This window comes from Vanacampus margaritifer, chromosome 8, assembly GCF_051991255.1.
Source record: "Vanacampus margaritifer isolate UIUO_Vmar chromosome 8, RoL_Vmar_1.0, whole genome shotgun sequence".
In the NCBI taxonomy this organism is placed as follows: Eukaryota; Metazoa; Chordata; class Actinopteri; order Syngnathiformes; family Syngnathidae; genus Vanacampus; species Vanacampus margaritifer.
The window spans coordinates 21,145,957-21,169,354 of record NC_135439.1 but is presented as its reverse complement, the minus strand read 5'-3'; the positions used below and the strand labels follow the sequence as shown (position 1 = coordinate 21,169,354).

The 23,398-nt window shown below is 38.8% G+C and overlaps 2 protein-coding genes across 3 annotated transcripts in view; one reads left to right on the top strand and one right to left on the bottom strand.

Annotated features, from left to right (window-relative positions):
• The window catches only part of slc2a9l2 (solute carrier family 2 member 9, like 2), a 90,302-nt gene that overhangs the window by 53,213 nt on the left and 13,691 nt on the right, over positions 1–23,398 (top strand). For both annotated transcript variants that reach the window (XM_077572285.1, XM_077572284.1), the window contains exon 12: positions 20,515–20,642. In XM_077572285.1, coding sequence (XP_077428411.1) covers positions 20,515–20,642 — 128 coding nt within the window. The remainder of the gene's footprint in view (positions 1–20,514; positions 20,643–23,398) is intronic.
• On the bottom strand, positions 1,469–12,960 carry LOC144056525 (uncharacterized). The gene is made up of 17 exons (XM_077573438.1): positions 11,524–12,960; positions 11,282–11,444; positions 10,945–11,137; positions 10,762–10,854; positions 9,806–9,850; positions 9,617–9,673; positions 8,947–9,000; positions 8,717–8,803; positions 8,085–8,138; positions 7,853–7,930; positions 7,179–7,232; positions 6,939–7,025; positions 6,579–6,687; positions 4,298–6,319; positions 3,300–3,455; positions 3,131–3,184; positions 1,469–2,781 (listed from the first exon to the last, which is right to left on the bottom strand). Exons 1-17 carry the CDS (start codon positions 11,627–11,629, stop codon positions 2,519–2,521), a joined length of 3,675 nt encoding a protein of 1,224 aa, XP_077429564.1. The 5' UTR covers positions 11,630–12,960; the 3' UTR covers positions 1,469–2,518.

The window sequence follows — 23,398 nt, the reverse complement described above, 5'->3', positions numbered from 1 at the left end:
ACAAGCATTTATAGGGAAGGTCACCTCCGGGTGTCACTTTAATTCCAATTCGAGAGTGACTTAAGGCTCTGTGCTCTCCACCAAAATATTGACCCAGACATCCTTAGGCTTGTTATCACAGGATTAAGATAGACCTTTCACACCATTGTGGTTAGTCGCTTCCAGCCAACTACAAGGCTGTTCTTTTTATTTAACAGTCTGAATGCCCATCAGCAGGTTAACCAACCATGTTTCCTGTGTCCATTGACTGCTATGTAATGTTTCCACACTCCCCATTCCACAATTATCTTAAAATACATCAATCTGCAATGTTTGCTAATAATCCACATCAGACACTGGCTGAAGGCATTAGTAACTAGACCCTATCCCGACTCGTGAATACATTTGAGTTCTCTGGAAGAAACATTCTGGCAGTGTCTCTGACCTTCTTTTTTTACATCTCAGTTGAGTGTCCTCAAGGCTCTGAAATGATGGACACAGGTGGAGAATTGGGCTCATGCAAATCGTATTGTCTGGAGCACGAACCTGGTCTGCCATCCTTGGAGCCAGACTTGCTTGCCAAATGCCAAAATCTTTATTCACCCGCCTCCAGCAGTTAAGCTCTAGGGTCTAACTTGCTACCTCCAATTTAAACGCAGATATTCAAGTATACAAGCAGGGTTTACCTTAAAACCTGAGTTTTCTGGGGTCTCTACAAATGGAGGTGCACGCACGCACGCACGCACGCGCACAGACACACACACACACACACACACAGACAGACACACACACACACACACAGACAGACACACACACACACACACACACACACACACACACACACACACACGCATACCTGTTTATATGGTATAGACTGACAAATTTCAGAAACAGGCCCGGTGGTGATTTAAGTTGACACACCTTTTAAAAGGGTTTAGAATGATGGGAGTAAGGCTAAATCACTTCAAAAAAATTGAGAAGAATTTAGCACCCTTCAGAGCTTAGAAAAGAGGTTAACAACCTGAGATATCAGACCTGACAAAATGGTGGTTTGGGACGACACTTGAATTGTGGTTTACAAGGACAAAACAGGATTAAGGTGACTTTAAAGGGACAAGGTAGTCACGCCCCCCACCACCCAAAATTAACATAAATACACCACCTGACACCACTATGCATTAGGTGAACAGAACCAAAAGAGAGCAATTGGATATAGATGGATGATGAATTCACCCCTGTAAGTGTTTCTTCATGACTAATACAAAAAATACGACAGTAATGAGCATCAACATTATTGAGACTTTAAAAAGGCAATTACCTCACATTTGCAGCCACACAAATTAAGACGCAACTGCACAAAGAATGTAGGAAAGTGTCTATTTAATGACACAGGCTCCTTTAAACCTCAGAAATTAGCAACCCCACACTAACCAAGCTGTAATATCACAAACGTAAAAACATACAAAGTAAATCTAAATTAAAGTAAACACAGATGTTTTATTAACAAGTATGACTGGTCTAGACACTGTACACTGTTTTCTACAAAGTCCTTTCTAATCAAGGTGTTCCGAGCCACTACGCACTACGTGTTGGTGTTCCATTTTTATCCTACTGAAAATCCAGAGCCTTGTAGTTTAATATTCCAATATAGAGTTTATAGTAGTAGTGATAGACAGTGCCGACACCATACTGATTATTTGTAGTCAAAGAGGCCAATAACCACATTTGGAGCTGATATTCATTTGTAGCAAAAGAAAAAAATGGGGTCAAAATTAATATTTTTTTAAATGTTGAAATGCTATTAAGCATGTTTATAACTTTCAAATTTGTTAAAGGCTTTTAGTTTAATTTTAAACATTAAGTTTTAAAACAAATTGGGCTATTTGCTAACAAAAAGTGCTGGGTGCTGCCAGGGTCATTAGCTTGTGTTAAGGTCAATTGAAAATTAGGCAAGTAAATGGGGTATATGCCACGGGGAAAGCGGGACTTGCAACTTCCGTAAGTCACACACCTACGCTGATACCAGTTATTGTAGCGCCATATAGGCCGTGCCCCATACTCGCACTTCCACCCTTATGTTGCAACAGTAACCAGAAACAGCGTGTGTGTGACCTAGTCCCACCTCCTTTGTGGCATATACTTCAGATCTCCCTTAAGATTTTCGTTTTAATTTCTAAGAGAAAAAGTGCAGGGAGTTCTTAGTGTCTGAAGCATTAAGTGAAAATATAATTAAATACATAAATAAAAAGTTCCCAGAATTTAGTTTTAAATGAAACTCTCATGCTGGTATCTCACTGAGTGATGAATGCTTGGGTAAATAGCAAATTTGTTGTTTTTTTTGTCACGGTTCATATAAGGTTTCAGAAGATGCTTGCAGAAAGTGAAAAACTGTCTGAACATGTTAAAAAAAACTTTGCAACAGGAAATACTGACAAGTGAAAACTGAACATTTCTGCAACCTTTTATGAATCCCGACAAAAACCCCAAATTCTCTATGTTCGCAAGCATTCGTTGCTTAGTGAGATACCAGCAAATGGGTTTACCGTCTCTTCTGGGCCTGCCTTTTGGCTGTGGTTATTCGGTTTCTCACAAAGTCTCTAATATTCTGTACAGTCCGTTGTGACAGCACAGGGTCTTCTGCCCGCTTACACTGGCTGCATTCAACTTTGGAGGCAAGTTTTCCTTTTTTTATGTGGCTTCCAAAATGTCGCATCACTGCAGCGACCTCGGCTTTGCTCCACATTTTCTTTGGCTGTCTCCTTCCCTCACTTTCTTGATCAGCATCGTCTTTTCCTGAGAGGACTGTAAGTAAACAAAACAAAAAATACATATATATATATATATTTACAGATACTTGAACAATCAGAAGGTAAGTCTAACTAATGTCACAGATTATTTGTCAATTACAGTGGCTGCAACACAAAAACAGGAAGTAGATAGTACTCTCCACAGCCATTATTTATGGCCTAATGCAGGCTATTGTGTGGCTGCAGGATGGCAAAAGAAAAGACCATTACCGACTGCATCTAGTCTTAAGCAGTTACGTGACTTTATTTTATGTTTTTTTTTTTAGCTCATTTCATTGCTCAGGAGGCCTTACATCATTGCATATTTTCATAACATAATCCAAAGACCCTAAAGCTTGTCTTACCGCCAGTTGAAGGGACTGTGTCTCCTACTGTAGACGTCACATGTGACAGCTTATCTGGTAAAAACAAAAACGACGTGTGAAAATTGTCTCATCAACAAATACTGATACCGGGCGGCCTTTGTTGCCCCGTCTGCTGAGAGAAAATTTGTAAAGTAGACAGAGAACCTACCGTGGCCACCAGAGTTCTGTTCCTGCTCAAGGATCGTAGAGTCTGAGGCTGGATCCAGGTCTTTGCCATCTTCACAAAGTGGTCCTCCGACCTCTGTGTCGCTGCCCTCTGAGTCACTGCCATCATTATTTTCATTCTCACTGAATGATAAGTTATCTAGAAAAAGATAGTCATAAGAAAAGATCAGTGAGACATCAGACCCCAAGGCCTCAAGTTTTAGAATTGTTCTGCCAATTTAATAATGTACACACAATCTCTTAAATTCCTCCACCAAATACTAAATTTTGTATCAACACTGATGATAATCTAAAATTACTCCAAACTATCCTGGAGGGAGTTAGGGAGGCATACAGAACATTAAAAAAAAAGTTTTCTAGTCATAAATTTCAATGGCAAACATTTCCTCACATTTCAGCATAGGTGACCTTGTTGACTGATTAAACACCAACATTATGTTGTACTGTGTACAAGTTTAAAGCAGATAATGTGATGCTATTTAGATAAATACGTTGCATTTGCTATAGAAAAACTAGCTGTAAGCTGTAACAGATGCAAGATGGAAAGGATGCCACTCCTTAGGGGTGAGAGCGATAATTGTTTTTTTTTATGCATCAATCGTTGTATAAAAAAAAATTCTGCTTCGATTCAGAGTTACCGGTATTAAAAATAGATTTTTAAAGTTTATATAAATTTTTTAAAAAAAACACTGTCATCTTCTGCATATTGCACTGGGAGAAGTTAAACATTTGTTACAGCAAACGCTGACACACTATTGTAAACCAGGTTGCCTTGCCACTTTAATAAAAGTCAGTGTGAAATATAAATCTTTGCTTTTCCTTGAGTTCTGCAATTGTTTTAAAAACGTACCAGTGGTTTACATTAGCTATGAAATGTAAGCAAATGTACTAATGATGCATCTAAAGCGAATCGAATCTTGAGGTACCCATATTTTCCCACCCCTGATAAACAGGACATCATCTGACATTCTGAACACTCACCTTCAATTTCAATTTCATCCAGAGATTTACCCTGTAGACCAGAAAGCTCTCCTTTTTCTATGGATAAGAGCAGTTTTGAGATCTTGGCCAACTGCATGGTTGGGACCGGCAACCTATAGAAATCCCTATGGACTCTGATATCATGCCCCAGGAAATCTGCAACCTGGTCAAGTTCATTTTTTTTCAAATTCAGTATCTGTGTGAGTGTGGCGACATGTTTTCTAAGTTGTGTAGATCTGAGGAGCTCTGGCTGTTTAGCTCCACACAGGCTTGCGTAAATACGCAAGCAATCACATCCTCTGTAGTATGTTAAAGTTTTGGGTCTTCCAAATAGAAAAATATTCTCATCTGGGACACCACACTCCTTCCTTTTATTGGTTAGAAGTGACAGCGCTTCTACCGTAGATGGTGCAAGAAGAACCACCACCTTTCGCTCTCTTTTCCCAACAAGTTCTACTCTGGTGAAATAGTTGCACAACCTTTGCTCGAGCTGAGAAAGACCCAAGGCAACATCTTTGTGCAGCTTTGTGCTGTCTCTCTCATTAAAACCTTTGCTGAGCATTTTTGAAACTTCTCCAGCGCGTCTCCGATTAAAAACAATTATTTGTGCTAAAGTAAGTTTCGCAAGCTCAGCATAGTTTTTCGGTGTTGCTTCCTCTACCAAGTTACTAACAGCACTGTCAGCAGTCTTCTGAAGGTACTGGTGAAGTACCTGGACATCCTCCGTAAAGGGCAGTGTTGGTGGCTTATTATACTTGGCACTGCTCAGTGTGCTCAGAGCTTTGTGGGAAATCAACTCACACCACTTGGAGGTATATAGTTTCCTAAATGTTTCAGTTTCCTTCACCAGTGTTGCATCTTCTGCCATTAGTGCACGACAATGAATGATGTCGCAGATTTTGTTTAGTGTGTGCCCCAATTTCAAAGCCAGGCTTGGTGTATGGTAGGAGAGGCTTTCTTCGTCAAATCCAGCAACTTGCTTCACTGCTTGAACAACTGTTTGAAAGTTTGAGGGCTTTATGGCTTCCTCCAGGCTGTGTACAGAGAAGTTTGCTCGCAGACATACCAGCAGTCGTCCCACTTCTCGGAGCTTTTGTCGAATATGTTCGTACTTTGTGGGATCTTGACCATGTTTATTGTACAGGGACTGGGCCAAATGAACAATAGATAGGTCATTTCGTACAGCAAGGCCAATCTCATCCGTCTTCATTGTGCTAAGAACCTTCCACATTCCACTCGAGAAGTGTTGACTGAATACGGTATCTTGGGCTGTAGCTAAACACAGAACTCTGGCTCTTCCAGCTTGTTTATCCAGATTGCAATTTTCTGGCCTTAAGGGACATCTTCGGACATGTCTCCACAGATCTTTGCGTACGTATAAGCCCTGGCAGTGCATACAATGCACAAAGTTTCCAGCCACTGCAGTAGATTTTGGCCTCCTTTTCACTTTTAATTGTCCATTTTCACCTTGGAGTATGGCAGTGTTATGTTGAAAGTTTCCTCTGTTTCGCATTTTTTCAAACAAAGTCTTGCGCTCCTGAGAGTGATCAGGGAGGTAAAATGCATATGCAACTTCTGGGTGAGACATGTGTACTTTCAGGTGGCGAGTCAGTCTGCTTTGTGGCTTACCACAAACAAAACAGTAATTTCTATTGGTCAAATTAAGATGTTCTAGAGATTTTTTATCTTTGTTCTTCACATGCTTATTTGATGAGTCTTTGCTAGAAATTTCTGAATCTGACGTTTCGCCAGCAATGACATCTGTGGGCAAACATTTTGATGTGCCAGCTTCATTTGGAAAATGTGTGTCCAAACTGTTAGAGTTGTTAGTGGGTAAGGCTGGTATTCCTTCCCTCTGTCGCACTTTAGACTGATTAGGCACCAAAGTCATGCTTGAATCTGAATCATCATCTGAATCAGGGACATATTCACTTCCAGAGTTCTGCTCCTCATCCGAGTCTAATATTTCATCGTCTCCTTGCTTCCGTCTGTAGCAGGACAGATGCCAAACTCTTGAACATGCTGTGAACAGAGTTAGAAAATGTTGGGTCAAACAAACAGTGCCAGTTACAGTTACAACATAACTTCTTTAAACAATTTTCTTCTCTGTACCAATCAGTGCTGTATTTTATATTGTGTAAGAAGAGTTGCCAGTAATTAAATCGTTACATCATGTCCACAATGCAGACAACTGTTCGGTTGCCATTTGCATCATTTGTTTGGTTTCTGGCTGTATCGTCTAAATTTGGACTCAAAGCAATGCTATCAATATATGGTTTACCTTTGCATCTGTATCCAGTCCATGTAAAAGAAGATATAGGTCCCAAGCATAGAACACACTTATCAAAGGCTGACAGTGTTGAGACCTCAAGAAGGTGTTTCCAACAGTCCTGGGGAGGGTAGGGGGTAATTTATTTAGAAAGTGTTGGCAAAATATTTATTAAGCATGTGGGATTGCTAGCAACAAAAAAAAAACTTAGATGAACAAATATGTACAAACTGACTTCAATTATCAAGCATCCAATGAAGTTTCTCAGAGCACAAAAATATTGCTGATGACTTGACATGCACAGGAAACAATTGTTGAACGTTAACTGTAATTGGACTTTAAATAACACTCATTAGAGATGAAGTAATTTACCTTTTGAGAACTGGTCTGTGGCTCAAGTTCTGGACTCAGGTCACCCTGGCACAAGGTCAATGTGGAGTCACTTGTCTCCATCATGTACTGAAAAAAAATACAGAGACAATACACACAGGTGTAATCAGACAGTTTGATTACTACAAATTCACTGAAGTTGCAGAAATATGCATGAGCGCCAAACTTTGACAGTTTTTAATTGCCAGATGGCGTTGAAATTCATTTAACAACCACGTATACCTGTTCAATATCTTCAACCTCTAAGGGTTGGGCTGACCTCTTTGTGTCGGAATGCTGCAAAAGAGACAGGAAGGAAACATTAAACATAGACAGACCTTCATAAAGACAACGCTTTACATCACATTGCTGATTCAGAGTGATGCAGGATCAAGAAACATTGAGTTTATGTTAGGTCATTTCAAAAACAACAGCCTACCAAGTATATTGATATACTGTATGTATAGTGATTCTAATCCACAGATAGGTGAAAGTGGGTGACTGTGAGACTTAAAGATACAATGAGGTTAAATGTCCCTCTAAACCATATGATTATGTGAACACACACACACACACAAGTAGGTGAGTGCGACTCCACTTCTATAGCAAATGCTTTCTCGGCAAAAGTCAGTGTATGCCAGTGTCAGTCTATGCCATACTTGGACACAACACACATTCAAACCTATGGATGAGGTTGTGACTTAAAACTTGAACATACTATCACGAAATGTGTCAGTCCAATACATAATAAATCTAGGTGATAACACACACACACACACTCGGTCTATTCAAAACATTATCAAGCCTTCAATAAGTTTTTCTGTACACTAAAATATTACTGGTGACTTGATTGAGCACTGCAAACAATTACTGTAGTTGGATGCTAAATGACACCCAATAGTGATAAAGTAATTTACCTTTTGAGAACTATTGTGCGGTGGACTCAGGTCATTCTGGCTCAAACTCATTGAGGAGTGCCTTGTCTCCATCATGGACTTAAAGAGAAAAATACAGAGGCAATACACACAGGTCCCATCAAACTGTTTGATTACAAATTTGTTTCAAGTTGCAGAAATATGCATGAGCAGTAAACTTTGACAGTTTTTAATTGCCAGATGGCATTGATATCCATTTAACAACCACATGTACCTGTTCAATATTTTCAACCTCTGAGGGTTGGGTTGACCTCTCTGCATCAGAATGCTGCAAAAGAGACAGGAAGTAAACATTAAACATAGACATACCTTCATTGAGACAACGCTTTACATTACGTTGCTGATTCAGAGTGATGCAGGATCAAGAAACACTGAGTTTATGTTAGGTCATTTAAACAACAGCCTACCAAGTATATTGATATACTGTATGTATAGTGATTCAACTCCACAGAAAGGTGACATTGGGTGACTGTGAGACTTAAAGATACAATGAGGTTAAATGTCCCTCTAAACCATGAGATTATGTGAACACACACACACAAGTAGGTGAGTGCGACTCAACTTCTACAGCAAATGCTTTCTCGACAAAAGTCAGCGTATGCCAGTGTCAGTCTATGCCATACTTGGACACAACACACATTCAAACCTATGGATGAGGTTGTGACTTAAAACTTGAACATACTATCACGAAATGTGTCAGTCCAATACACAATAAATCCAGGTGATAACACACACACACACACACACACACTCGGTCTATTCAAAATATGATCAAGCCTAGAGCACTGCAAACAATTATTGTAGTTGGATGCTAAATGACAATCATTAGAGGAAAACGTAATTTACCTTTTGAGAACTGGTCTGTGGCTCAAATGCTGAAATCAGATCACCCTGGCTCAAACTCATTGAGGAGTGCCTTGTCTCCATCATGCACTGAAAGAGAAAAATACAGAGACATTACACACAGGTGCCATCAGACTGTTTTGTTTCAAGTTGCAGAAATATGCATGAGCGGTAAACTTTGACAGTTTTTAATTGCCAGATGGCATTGATATCCATTTGACAACCACATGTACCTGTTCAACATTTTCAACATCTGAGGTTTGGGCTGACCTCTCTGCGTCAGAATGCTGCAAAAGAGACAGGAAGGAAACATTAAACATAGACATACCTTCATTGAGACAACGCTTTACATTACGTTGCTGATTGAGAGTGATTCAGGATCAAGAAACACAGAGTTTATGTTAGGTCATTTAAAAAACAACAGCCTACCAAGTATATTGATATACTGTATGTATAGTGATTCAACTCCACAGAAAGGTGACATTGGTTGACTGTGAGACTTAAAGATACAATGAAGTTAAATGTACCTCTAAACCATGAGATTATGTGAACACACACACACAAGTAGGTGAGTGCGACTCAACTTCTACAGCAAATGTTTTCTCGGCAAAAGTCAGCGTATGCCAGTGTCAGTCTATGCCATACTTGGACACAACACACATTCAAACCTATGGATGAGGTTGTGACTTAAAACTTGAACATACTATCACGAAATGTGTCAGTCCAATACACAATAAATTCAGGTGATAACACACACACACACACTCAGTCTATTCAAAATATTATCAAGCCTTCAATAAGTTTTTCTGTACACTAAAATATTACTGGTGACTTGATTGAGCACTGCAAACAATTATTGTAGTTGGATGCTAAATGACACCCATTAGTGATAAAGTAATTTACCTTTTGAGAACTATTCTGGCTCAAACTCATTGAGGAGTGCCTTGTCTCCATCATGGACTGAAAGAGAAAAATACAGAGACAATACGCACAGAAATGATGTTTGATTACAAATTCACTGAAAGTGCAGAAATACGCATACAGTTTTTAACTGCCAGATGGCGTTGAAATCTATTAAACAACTACATGTACCTGTTCAACTCCGGAGGGTTGGGCAGACTTCTCTGCGTCAGAATGCTGCAAAAGAGACAGGAAGGAAACAAACACAGACATGGATGAGTGGTAAACTGTCTGTTTTTTAAGAGTTAAAGGTGGCGCTAAAATCCAATTAACAATCCCGTTGTGTACTTTTAATAGGGTTGTCAAAAGTATCGATACTTTTCAAACACATCATATCCGGATACAATATCACTTTATCAATACTGCAGCGTCAGCCGTGCACACTCCACTAGCATCACTGCCTCGGCAGATAGGCTCCCGCACCCAGGAGAGCCCACACTGCAACCTTGCTTGTTCAGTTATGTTTTACAGCTGCTTAGTATGGCCAGTGTGGTGGCAGGAGGGCTAAACGTGCCAGTTTTGGTGGACAAGAAAAAGCCAGATGCCTTGTTTTGTTATCAGCCGTTAGCTGGCTACCACGGTTAGACTTATGCTCAGTAAGTGACTGTTGTTTTATTATTATCCATTAGCCACGGCCTCACAGTTAGCTTAGTGTGCATTGCTGCTTCAAGTTGTGCCTCATTTTTAGTAAATTCAGGGCTCATATGCAAGCCATGAAGTGCACAGGAGCACATTGACATGCTTGTCTTTAAAAAAAACAAAAAAAAAAAACTTCCAACCACAAAGAAAATTCAGACCAGTGATACGACAGGCTCAGACAGTCATTCATAGAATAAAGTGGCATTTTTTAATATGGCATATTCTTTCATTTGTTTAAATTATTTATTTGCATGTGAAAAAGTGATTGTCCTATTTATTTTTGTTATTTTAGGATTAGTATATCTTTTGGTATGGTATTGAATGGTATTAAGTATCAAGTATTTTCCTGGGTATCGATATTGAGTTTGAAATTTTAGTATTGTGACAACCCTAACCTGTAAATAGCGTATGGACTGTAAAAGAGCACTAAAAGAGTGTACATGATTTACCTCTTGAAAAGGTTTCCGAGCATCTGTGGGCGCTGTAGATGTAGTTTCCTCTATGGTGAGCTTGGATGTGGATGTGTTTTGTTGGCCAGATTCCTGAGGTTTAAATTGACAAACATCATGAGTTTAATTCAGTCAATACTGATTTTCAGATCACTAACCACTCATCACATTCTGATATGATACCTTGCTTCTCCATGGCCAGTCAGAGTCGCCATAATTATATGTAATCTCCTCTCCTGTGTCAATGTCCCGTGTCGCAAATAAACACAGATGGGGCTTTCCTTGCACATTTAAATACTTCATTGTGGAATTTGGGTTGATGTGGTCATCATTGACCAGTCTTCCTAGTGACCCATCCTCTGTTGCTGCATCAACACTTCAAATAGAAAACCAATTATTAATATTATATAGTTAGAACTTGGTAGTGTTGATTCGGGTTTTGACTCAAAGCTAATGAATCTAAACAAATTATGGACTTTTAATATGGACTAATTAAATGGAGCATGGACTTAATACGCACCACCAAGTTCTTCCGTCAAAGCGAAACTCAAACATGAATGCTTTCATTTTGTCATGGTACAATCTCTGTCTCCTCTCACATTCTTGTTTGCTTAGAAGTGCACCACGATATTCTAGCAGGAAGTCTCCTTTTTCAAAAGAAGCACAAGCAAAGACCCCTCTCCCTAGTAATGACAAAAATAATAATGAAGTCAGGTGGAAGATTGACTTTTTAGTTAACTGTTATTGTGAGATGTATCTTACCTTTGAATTCACTGATGTATTTCACATCAAGTCCATGTTTGTCTCTTCCGGTATCGATATAAAGCATTGCTTCTTTTTTGGGATTCAAACACCTTCGCCTTGGCATGTTTTTCTTTAAATCAAGAGCCTCTGTACCCAAAGAAAAATTAAAGATTCGAAAAATGAAATGATTGTTATAAACAATAATATAAACATCTCATATTTTAAAATCAAAATAATCCTCACAAATCAAACTACAACGATCCAAAGTCTAATGCTTTTCAATAAGAGATGACGTCACCTCGGAATTGTCAATACGTGAAAATGCTCAAGCTCGCTCATTAATTAAGTAACAGATGGCTAAAGATAAATACAAACGTTAGAGAAAAGGGAGTGGATATTTTCCTGCTAGCGCTTTTTTTCCGGTGCATAATTCGTAGGCCTACTTGTAGTTCTTGCGCGACCCACGGCAAGATAGCTGTTAAAGGCGAGACCGACAACTCTTCTGCTGGCGCTATTTTGCCGGCGCAGAATTGGTACTTGTAGTTCTCTCGCGTTTCACAGCAAAATATAGTGCTAAGAGGCTACCGGCAACTCTCCTGCTAGCGCTATTTTGCCGACACAGAATTCAAACTTGTATAGTTCTCGCGCAGTTCACGGCAAAATAACGCTAAGTGAGCTTTTAAAACACGGCAAAATATCCGCTTCGTAAAGAAAATTAATCCATCCATCCTTGATCCCAACCGCCTGTCCTAATATGAGATAATTATTATGGTGGAACAACCGTCACGAACGTGTTTAAATGAGATATCTGAATAACCAGCAACAACAAACGAGGCATCTGCGTCAACGAATTAAAAAGGTTCCATTTTCTATCATGAAACCTTTTTAAAACAGCGTAAAAAGTTGCCCTGCCTTGATGAAATTACCTCACCGCAACAAAAATAACCGTGTTCTCATTAAATTGGGTGTATTTACCATGAATATATGCTTGTTACTTACCGTGCAGTTAGTTCTGCGTTGTGTTTGTCTGCATCCCACGTTGACGCGTGTGGCTTTCGCGGGAGATCCGGTATACCTCACGCCCACATTACACGTCATGCCACCGCCCCCTTTGTGTGTACTTTTGTGTGTGTGTGTGAAAGTGCAATAATAAAAAACGGCCAGTAGGATGTCATACACACACACAAAATCTCAGACGAGGGGATTACACTGACAGATCAAAAAATCATATTTATAAGATATTTAGAAATGAATTCATGCATAATTATTGTCCTAGCTGAGTAGTAGGCCCACATTTTTCTCTTTTTACAGAAAAAAACGTTTTTATAGACCCTAAAAAATTAAAAAACAAGTCTTGAATTAGGCCGACACTGCCTGTGTCGCTCTAAACACAAGTGTCAACTTTTCCCAGGTCAAATGTCAGATCATTTGTCGGTCTAAACCACATTAACAAACGCACACACACACACACACACGCACACACGCACACACACACACACACACGTAAGACCATCACAGTGAAAAGTAATGATGGGCAGAGCATACAATATAACACAAGAGATCACTCCAATAGTAATAGACCAGGGATCAACAACCTTTTTGAGACTGAGAGCTACTTCTTGCATGTTGATTAAGTGCTACCAGCCTGATACACATTGAAATAACAAAATTGCCACTACCTATAATTATATTATTATTAGGGGTGTCAGGCGATAATAAAAAAAAAATCATAATTAATTGCTTGACTTTAATAGTTAACTCACAATTAATCATTAATTTTATATCTGTTCTAAATGTACAATAAAATGTGCAATAAAATATATTTTTTTCTAAGTTTACATAAAAAATGTTAAACTAATAAATATGGCTGCATCGTTCAATCATTGATACAGTAATTTCATAGTAATTAATAAAATTGATATGTGTGATATTGATTTGTGTTGAGGTCATTTTTCTGCCACTAGATAGCATAATTCCATTTGTAAGATGTTGGTGACAGCTTAGTGCATTTTTCTATCTAATCTTTAACATGAAGTAACTTGTGAAATTCTGCACATTTTTAAAATCGTAAAATACAATTTGACCCCAGTCTCCACAAGTCTTTGCATTATTATTAAAATTATTGCTGCTAAATTTTGACGTGGACATGTCTGCTGCGTTGCGAGTACAGGCTTACCAAGTTAAGGGGCAGTCATTAATCGCACGTTAAAAAAATGTGTGGCCTCAAAGTTAATGCACTAATTTTGACACCCCTAGTTATTATTAAATAATGATATTTATATATGTTAAGACACTGCTTATGTTAATGATTGCTCTCAATAATGATTTAACAAGTTAACGAACTGGTATGTGCCAATATGTAACACTTTGTTTCAATAAATCTCTGCAAGTGTTTACATTTTGAAATAAGCATTTCTACATAATTCTTGGAAATCACCATATCCCATCACGGGTGAGCTACTTTTAGAACAGGGCTGCGGGGAATATCACATGGGGGCAACACATGGAGTTTACCTAAGTGACATCAACTTTATAGTCCTGGCGTTCATAATGTTGAAGTCTGTCCCTGTAAAAATAAAATAACCCTCTTGTCTCTCTAAAATAAAATAAAATAAAATAAAATAAATTAAGGGTGTCAAAATTATTGCGTTAATATCTTGTTAACTTAAAGTGCCTTTAATTGCACAATTTTTTTGGACACTCGATTAACGACTGCCCCTTATTTGGAAAGCCTCTACTGACGGGAATTCCAGTCATGACGCAGCAGAAACGTCACGTCAAAATTACCCAATAGAAATGCACTGTACTACACTGGAGCTAAAACACACAATGTTTAAAGGGCAGAATGTTAGCGGGGAGGAGCCATTTGGACTGTGTAGCACTACCGCCGGTTTCCCTGCTTTGAAAGAACGCACTCAGTTAGCTGTTAGCAACGAGCTAGGTTGCGCCAGCTCTCCAAGACATGTCCGTGGCATTCTCAAACCCTGTGAGAGCCAAGAGCCGAATGGACGCCGTCTTGTCAGTTGGAGTGACCCCAAGCCACTTGTTCTTTAGATGTGAGGTGTATTTTATTCAGCAACTCCAGAAAATAGCTCTTAAGTGTAACACATATGCTACATTCTGACCAACAGTCAGGGAGGCGTTTCCGGCAGCGCGATTGCATTGTATTCCATGGACTTTGCGCGGGGGGGGGGTGACAGCCAATCGGTGTCGAGATAGTCCCCGTCACCAGATACATCACAGACAAAAAACAGGAAGCGGTTGCAGAACGTGTAGCATAGCAATGGAGGATAGCTTGATCGTCGCGGTTTGCAGACACCCGGAGCTGTACAACACGGAGAGCTACGTGTACCGGCACCGGGCCAAAAAGGAGATTGCTTGGAGGAAAAAGCGTGGAGGTTGGTGAAGAGGAATAAAAAATATTTGTCCTCTTTGCGTGTTCCAAAACTTGAAGACAGATTTAATGTAAGAAAAAACACCTTTGCAAAAATGATTTTAATCTAACAGAGATCTCTGGACATCGTGACAGTCTCCAAACATCACATAACAGGTGGAATTTCAGAGTGCCGAATGTGCCTCTTCCGCGTGTAAAATGGCTTCTTATAGTTAAAACCGACCGCCTCTCTTTCATTTGTAGACAAAACATACTCTCTGGGTACTTTTCCATGAGCAATGGCGAAAACAGAGTCAGGGGTGTGGGTTCGAAGCAAATTCTGTTCTCAAGGACCAAATGTGTTTTCCCACAGAGAAGGAACTTCTAGATCAAATAATATGTCCCAGCTTAAGGTCAAATTATACTGAGTTCAACACTACTTGCTTTACACGTCTATAAAACCTTTCAACATGGTTAATATAAAGAATTAAGATGTTAATAATGTATAACAATGGTTAATATATGAAAATAAAGAATTTAAATGTTAATAATATCTAACATTGGCTTATCTGGTGAGTTTGTTTGTTTAAGTGTTGAAGTGTGAAGCAAGCTAGCAATGCTACAATAAAGTTAGCACCACCTACCAAAGCGGAAATCCCTTCTCTTCCTCCGTTGCGGCGCAGAGTGAAACAAATCCCATTGAAAACCCCGCGACCAAACACGCGCGAGACCAATCGGTCTGAACGTAGCAATAGTGTGATAGTCGTGCTCTTGGCTCACTTGCAGTAGAGTGCCAGCGGCTCTGGCTTGCAGTAAAGCTGCACTCTTAATATCAAAAGATCTTTTTTGTTTTGTTTCCGGTAAAGTTTAAAATTTTACAATGTGCATCCGTATTGAAATTACTGATTCGACAAAAAAATGTGACCATATTTCTATTAGGTTAACATTCACAACTTTTATGTTGAGAGTAATAAAAAGAGTATGAAAATATGTATTGTACACTTAATTATTAATTTAGCTATAAATCGAGCTATAAAATTTGCGATTAATCTTGAGTTAATTATTGAAATCATGCGATTAATTACGATTACAAATTTTAATCGACTGACACCTCTAAAATAAATAAACTCACAAAACGTACTCCTACGCTCAGTTTTGTACACCCTGCTGTTCTCTAGCTGCATGTTAACTACTACAGCATACTACTTGTGGTGTTTAAGATGATTAAAACATTAAAGGGATTACACCACGGAATTTTAAGCCCTTTCAGTTAACTATAGGCATATAATGATTAAATCTTATCTTTGACACCATGGCGATGTAATTTTTTATGAAATATTAGGCATTTTGCGGGCTATTATATCAGGTTGGGAGGGGCTGTTGCTTGGAGAGCAGAATGACCTAGAATTTCTCATACAGGGGCGAATGGAGGAAAACACCACTTCGGTGATGTTTTTGGTGAGGAATGGCATTTTAACTAGAGCTGTCAAACGATTACATTTTTAATCAGATTTAATCACATCTTAGAATTTTGATTAATTACGATTAATCACTTAATAAAAAAGGCTTTTTTTCATCTACATTTTTTTTCCTGCCAAATTTGAAGAGCACCGGTTATGTGCTAATTCTTTTGACATTTAATGTTATGAGGACATCTTCAGCATTTTTGATCCACTGCACACGCTCATCCTCCTCTTTTTCTAATCAATTAATTACTTGCATTCTTTTGACATTTAATGTTATGACGACGTCTTCAACATTTTTGATCCACTGCACACGCTCATCCTCCTCTTTTTCTAATCAATTAATTACTTGCATTCTTTTGACATTTAATGTTAGGATGACGTCTTCAACATTTTTGATCCACTGCACACGCTCATCCTCCTCTTTTTCTAATCAATTAATTACTTGCATTCTTTTGACATTTAATGTTAGGATGACGTCTTCAACATTTTTGATCCACTGCACACGCTCATCCTCGTCTTTTTCTAATCAGTTAATTACTTGCGTAATTTAAAATGGAAAAAAATGACCCCAATATTTTGACATGAACAAATATTCTAAATGTGTTAGGCAAACATTTATTAAATGCTTTACTTTAATGCATGAAATTATGTTTATTGCTCAAACACAACCTGTGCTACCTTAAACGTAGCCATCTGCTTTCACGCTAAAGGATAATCTATGGTCAAAATTAATAGTACGATTAATCTGCGTCAATTCATGATTAATGCGATAATTTTTTTGTGATTAATCAATCAGTTAATGCTTTAACTTTGACAGCACTAATTTTAACATGGCTAAATGCTCCAAAAAGTAGATTTTTTTACATTGGAAAAAAAAAACTTATAGAGAAGTGTAATTGGTGGTGGGTGGGTGCAAATAACGTGCCTCTCTATTTTGTCTCATACTTAAATACACTTTTTACTGAAACTCATACACTCTGAAAAAAATGATACATTTTATTTTCAAAGTAAAATAATGAATTTTGGCCATGAATAAGAGACCCCCATATTGTTTTTATATGAACTCGGGTGTACTTCATGTTGATTTGGCTCCCATATAACCCCAGACCAGTATATAATAATGTAATTATTACCTCTGCCAAGCACAAATGCAAGACACAGTTTTCTTCAGCATTGGATTTTTAAATAGAATTTACCAAATATGGTCCTGTATAAGAGCTTTCAATTTTCAAATCTCATTAGGGACTCACCATTTCTTACATCTAAACTCAGACGTGCGTTCATAATAGGATTACATGTTGCTGTTTTGATTGCCTTATCATTCACCCCAAGCCAGGATTGAAGGAGCTTTAATTTTACATCTATAATCTGGCACGTTCACAACTTGAAACAAAGAAAATGGACAATTTCAGAAAGCAATGATTTAGTAGCGCATAGTTGGAATGCTGATGCACGATTATGGGAGTGAGATTTGACACTACTAAATACAAAAATTTCTGGTGGACTGAGAGTTGTGTTAATCTCTGTGGAAATTATCCTTATTAACAGCCTGAGGCAGTTGATAACTAACAATGGAGACCTGGGGAGAGTTGGAACCAGGTGAAGTTCTCTTTATTTGAATTAGAGGATAGATAGTGTTTCTTCATAAGCAATAAATCAGTGGCTGGAGTTATGAAAATACATCTGAGGTTTGCAGCTCATTAGCTGTCATCTATTATTTTGTGACAACCAAACGCCATTGAGAAAAAAAAAAACTTTTGTTTCGATTGTTCAGATGGTAAATGGCAACAACTTCATTTATTGCACATTTGCCATAGAGACAAAGTGGTGCTCTCCAGTGGTGGGTTAGACCACTGTTCCCCCTTCTTGATTTTGCCAAAGGGCTTTGGTAAATTCTATGCTTCTGGCTTTATAGAAACAATTTAGGGAAAGCCTTCCTTGATTGACAACTAATCAGCCTGGGTTTTCCTGGACGTTCATTGTAAGTCTGCTGGGATAGACTTTTAGCCTACCAGTGATCTCGAACAAAACACATGGTATAGAAAGTGGTGAATGGGTGAATGGGTGAATGGATTGCATTTTATCAAGAAACACAATGCAAGAAATCGTTTTTCATGTGCATTCTCACTCTACTCGAAACATTGTCTCCCCCATAATTTTTTCAGGTCACAGCGTATAATTAAAGGTAGACAGATAAAACAGAATTTATGGTAACGTTATCATCTCTGTGATAGCATGTGAATAATGTTTCTTTTTTCCTTTTTTTTTTTTAAATGACCAGTGAGAAGTATTTGACGTCTTATTTTTTGTTTATCTGATTGAACAGTACACTGTTCAAAAATGTAAAGCATGTGCCAAACCATCTGTTACACCCAAGCACCCCTGGTGAAGGCGTTAAGCTCGTGTTAACAGCTTGTTTTTGCAACAGGGGTGCACGCTTCAGATAAAAAATCCTGACAGCTGCACATTCATTACATCCCCTACAGAGGTAAACATTTTTAACTGAGGGAGCAGAAACAAGTTTTCGGCCATATGTTCATTTTCCAGTATACGTGTCTAGTTCTCAAGTGGTATACCAGAGACAGACAATTCCACCGTTTTCCCCTTTGAGTCTGGTTGTCATCCTTGACATCACGCTATCATATGAAGATGCACGGTTGACATGCTTCCATTTTTGCAATACTAATCACCTTTGTCCATGCCTCACTCCCTATTCCACTGCCTTCCTTGTTCACAGCCTGGCCACTTCCTGTATCAAATATTGCAATTCACTTCATTTTGATCTTCCTAAGTCCCTCCATAAACACCAACCGCTCCGTAATTCAGGTACTTGACTCATTACAAGAACCTCCTCCATTGTTTCACGGCAGCTCCACTGCCTACTTGTCAGCCTTTCAGCATACAAAATCCTTCTGTTGTTTTCAGCTTTCAGTCATCATCTTGACACCACTCCTGTTTCGCTTGCCCATCGTATCACTGTGGAGAGCAGACTATACTGTCGCTCTGCTACCCTTCTCTGGAACTCACTACTAACTTATACAGTACAACAATCTCTGTCAAAGCCAACCTCGGAACATAGTTTTCAGGATTTTATACTTTCGTAGTCTTACTTTGGCATTGATATTTCTTGTCTTCTTAATTAATTATTTAATTTATTTTTACAATGGTTTCCTTGTGTGTTCTTTCAAAAACAACGACGATGATGAAGATTATTATTTTTGCCCTTCACAATTGTCTTCAAGAGTAAAGATCAGGCAGACTAGGACAATTAAAATGATTTCCTTGAAAAAGTCTAAGAATAATGGCAAAGGTTTGTTTGAGACTCACTAAGAAACGGATGATAAGAAATAATCAGGGGAAACGGGTCATCTAACACAGTTAATAAAGCAAATTCTACTGCACTTTTAAATTGGTCCCCAGTGTTGTCTATTAAATTTGCTAATGTGCTGCACGAATGCCCGTTAATTTGAAACTCGTGGTTGGAAGTATTTTAAAAGAACTTATATAATTTGTAGTGTATAAATAATATATTACCATGGTAACATGGCTGCATTTTGTCTGAAAAAAACCCAACACAGCTGAGTAATAAAAGGTAAGATTTTAGATGTGAGACGTGAGCAATAGTAATAATTTGGACTTACGAGTTAAGCACTGCCTCTACCTGCATAACAGCACTTAGGGACATCTTAGCAACAGCAGCTTCATAATGATGTTTGTGGAATATAAAAGTATGGGCAATTTTAAGATCTTAAAACTGCCTGACCCCGCTAAGCACTGTCACTAGCTGTTTCTGAGCAGCTACTAACAGTGCTTGTTCAGCAGGCAGGCCTATCTGTAGCAAAAGTCCATATTCATAAACATATTAAATCATTATAACGTCGCTGATATGTGAAAAACATTTATGTCCATTTCTTTTTTCTTTTATTTAGTTTTTATTTTTTTATGTTTTGGGGATGAAATTGAATGCAGACATCTTAAAAAGTGTTTTTCACAAAGCAGCGACGATATGCCAAACTGAAACGAACGCCAGAGAATTTGTCTGATGAGTTTGCCTTGTACACATTCACCAGCACAGAATTAACTAGTCACTTTACCTTTTAGGTGGTCTTACAGCGCCTACTCAACTGTAGCTCAGTCGAAAACTAATGACATGCTTTTCTTCTTCGATAGGAGGCATCCCGTTTATCCTGACCGGTGAATTGTTTGAGCAATCATACAGGCCTTCCGCGTTCATGATTGCAGGCATTGTGAACTGGCTGTCCAACTTTGCAGTTGGCCTCTTGTTTCCTTTTATACAGGTAAGTTACCCCCTCACTTTTGTGAGCCCATACTTCGTAGAATTTTTTAAAAATTATTTTAGTGTATAGGTGCTGATTAAAGAAAAGTATACTCTACTATAGAGATAGGAAATGTGTTCCTAACACTACTTTGAGTGCAGAGTACATACAGACTGGCCACGTCATAAGGACAACCTATTCCTTCTATAGTACTTTGATGATTGGGTGGCATGGCTCAGGTGGTACAGTTGTTGTCTTCCAACCCATAGGTTGTGAGTTCCATCCCCAAATGTTGAAGTGTTTTTTGAGCAATATACTGAAGCCCCCTGATGCTGCATCATCAGTAGGTTAATGAAGACTCAGTGTGAAGTGCTTTAGGTGCCTTTTAACTCATTTACTCCCAGCCATTTTCACTGAAGCAACCCCCTTCGCTCCCGGCTGTTTTACTGGATTTTGACTGATTTTGCAAGGCCCACAGAATATTGTGTTCTATTGTTATAAAAACATGGAATTTACCAAAAGAAAGATTAGAGTATTTTCTTTTATCAGGAAAAAAAGTATATTTCTATCTGTTTCTGTTTTGCAGCATATAGCACTAGAATATAGCTCAGTTTCATAATTTACAAATCTGTTTAAAATAGTGCGAAAGGAGCTTTTTTCAATATGGCCCTGGTTGATCTCTTATACTCTGCTGGCCGGTTTTGTAATACTGTAACTACCCTTGCTTCAAGCATTCTCTTCAGTTCAGAGGCTGCATCAAAGCCTTCTGTATGCTCTAGTTAAAAAAATAAAATAGCATAAATATGTCTTTGGGAGCATGGTAATCTTTAAAATAGAGCATATTTATGTTTTTGGGAGCAAATGAGTTTAGTGGAAAAGTGCTGTGCAAATGAAAGCCCATTTAACAATGTTTTAAGGTGTGTGGCACAAATTGGGTCAATTAATTATTAAATTAAACAATTGCTTGATTAACTAAATAGGTGAGACTTGAGTTTAGTACTTAGATTAAACTCAAGCTTGCCTTTCAGAGCACCACATCGTTGTTTTTTTTAGATAGTTTTATCGGCCAATCAGTCATTCAAAAGGATTTTGCATTTGAATAGTTTGAGTTCATTTTTCAGCTCAGAGGTTAATTTGACTTGTTAAATGACACGCTCACAGTACACAAACAGGTTCTAATTATGTGCACATTTATTCTCTAATTGGGAACTTAAAAAAGCAAAACACCAACTACGCTAATAGGAATGGGACAAGTAAGAACTTAGAAGGTCAAAATAAACAGAGGAATGCTTTAACAATGGTCAGGTCAACCCTGCTCTCTTTGCTAGTATATCTTATGACTGTATTTAGCGTATTGTAAAGCTTTGATAAGGTTCAATCAATCAACCCAGGAGTAACAGAAAGTAACCTGTTGCTCTTTTACATGCACTAAGAAAATTTAGATAAGGTCAAGTGAGGAAACGCCCACACACATGAAACACATTCAGAGTAATACATAGTGTTAACATTTTAGAATGGCCAACAAATAACGTTTCATAGTGGATTGTTCTTTTTTGCGTGTGTGCATATGTGCGTGTGTGTGAGTTTGTGCTCATTAATTCACCTGAAACCTATTAAAAATCCCATGCCCTTCACCTAAACCGAATACTTTAGAATCCCGGTACAGTCGTGAAGTTGTCAGGAGACCCGAGGAGGGATCAAAGTAAAGAGAGAAAAGTGAAATCCAGCACCAACCAGACACCACCTACTACACCCAGGTTTACCAACCAGAATCTTTCACCAACCCCAGAAGCATCTAAACTCCAACAAATTAGAGAGACCTCAAGAGACCAAAGGAAAGACTAAAGGAAGGAAGGAAGGATAGATGAAGCAGAGTGAGATCCACAGACATCAGCCTCCACCGATTCAACGACCAGAGGAAGAAGCAGATTGTGTTTGATTTTCGGTAGATGCTGGTGTGGTGGCTCTGGTATGCATGTAAAACCTCCACCAAAGAGGGGAGCCGTCGACCCCGGTCAGGACAGGGCAAGCACAACCCCCCAGGGCCCCCCAGGGCCCCCCAGGGCCCCCCAGGCCTCAGCAGCGCCAGGGCACAACCCCTGCCGGGTCACCAGGAGCCCGGAGCGCCCCCCACTCCTACACGGCCCAACGCAGTAAAACGGAGCACGGCAGGTCCACCAGGCACCCCACTGGCCCACAGCACCGGCTCCATAGTGGATTGTTCTGACGGACAGGCGGGTTCTGGAAAAAGTTTTTTTTCTTTTATATTTGGGGCTCTTGAAAAGTCCCCCAAACATAAAAGAAAAAAGGAATTGAGTGCACCGGAAATGTTTGACTATGGTATGTAATGAGGCAGCATGCTGAAAAGCCATACCCAGGGTTTTTCCTATGTAGAAAATTCAGGTTCTGTTGATTGAGCTCGGCAGCATCGTATTTTAACTGCAATTGCAGCGTTGCGACATTATGGAAGCGCTATATTAACAGCAGTGCACAGTAAAGACCTGAAGTAACAACCAAAGAAGAAACTTTTTTTTTTTTTTGTACCGAAGAAGAAACAGATCATGCCATCATCACGGAGCAATTGTTGCTCACGCCCACTTCCTCGTTGCAAGGCAGAGGTGGCTCCAGCCATCGACAAAGATAAAAATACAGTATATACACTAACCATAAAAGTGTTTTACAACAACGCTGAACTATATTTAATATTTAATTTTGTACTATTTGCTGAATTTTTAATGATTGTAGTAAAAAAATAAAATAAAATTGCGGGTCGCGGC

Coding starts and splice junctions, on each gene's coding strand:
- LOC144056525 (XM_077573438.1), bottom strand. CDS start 11,629: ATGCCAAGGCGAAGGTGTTTGAATCCCAAAAAAGAAGCAATGCTTTAT. Junction 7,026..7,178: donor AGGTTGAAGATATTGAACAG/GTATACGTGGTT, acceptor ATTTTTTTTCAG/TACATGATGGAGACAAGTGA. Junction 2,782..3,130: donor CACAGTCCCTTCAACTGGCG/GTAAGACAAGCT, acceptor GTTTACTTACAG/TCCTCTCAGGAAAAGACGAT.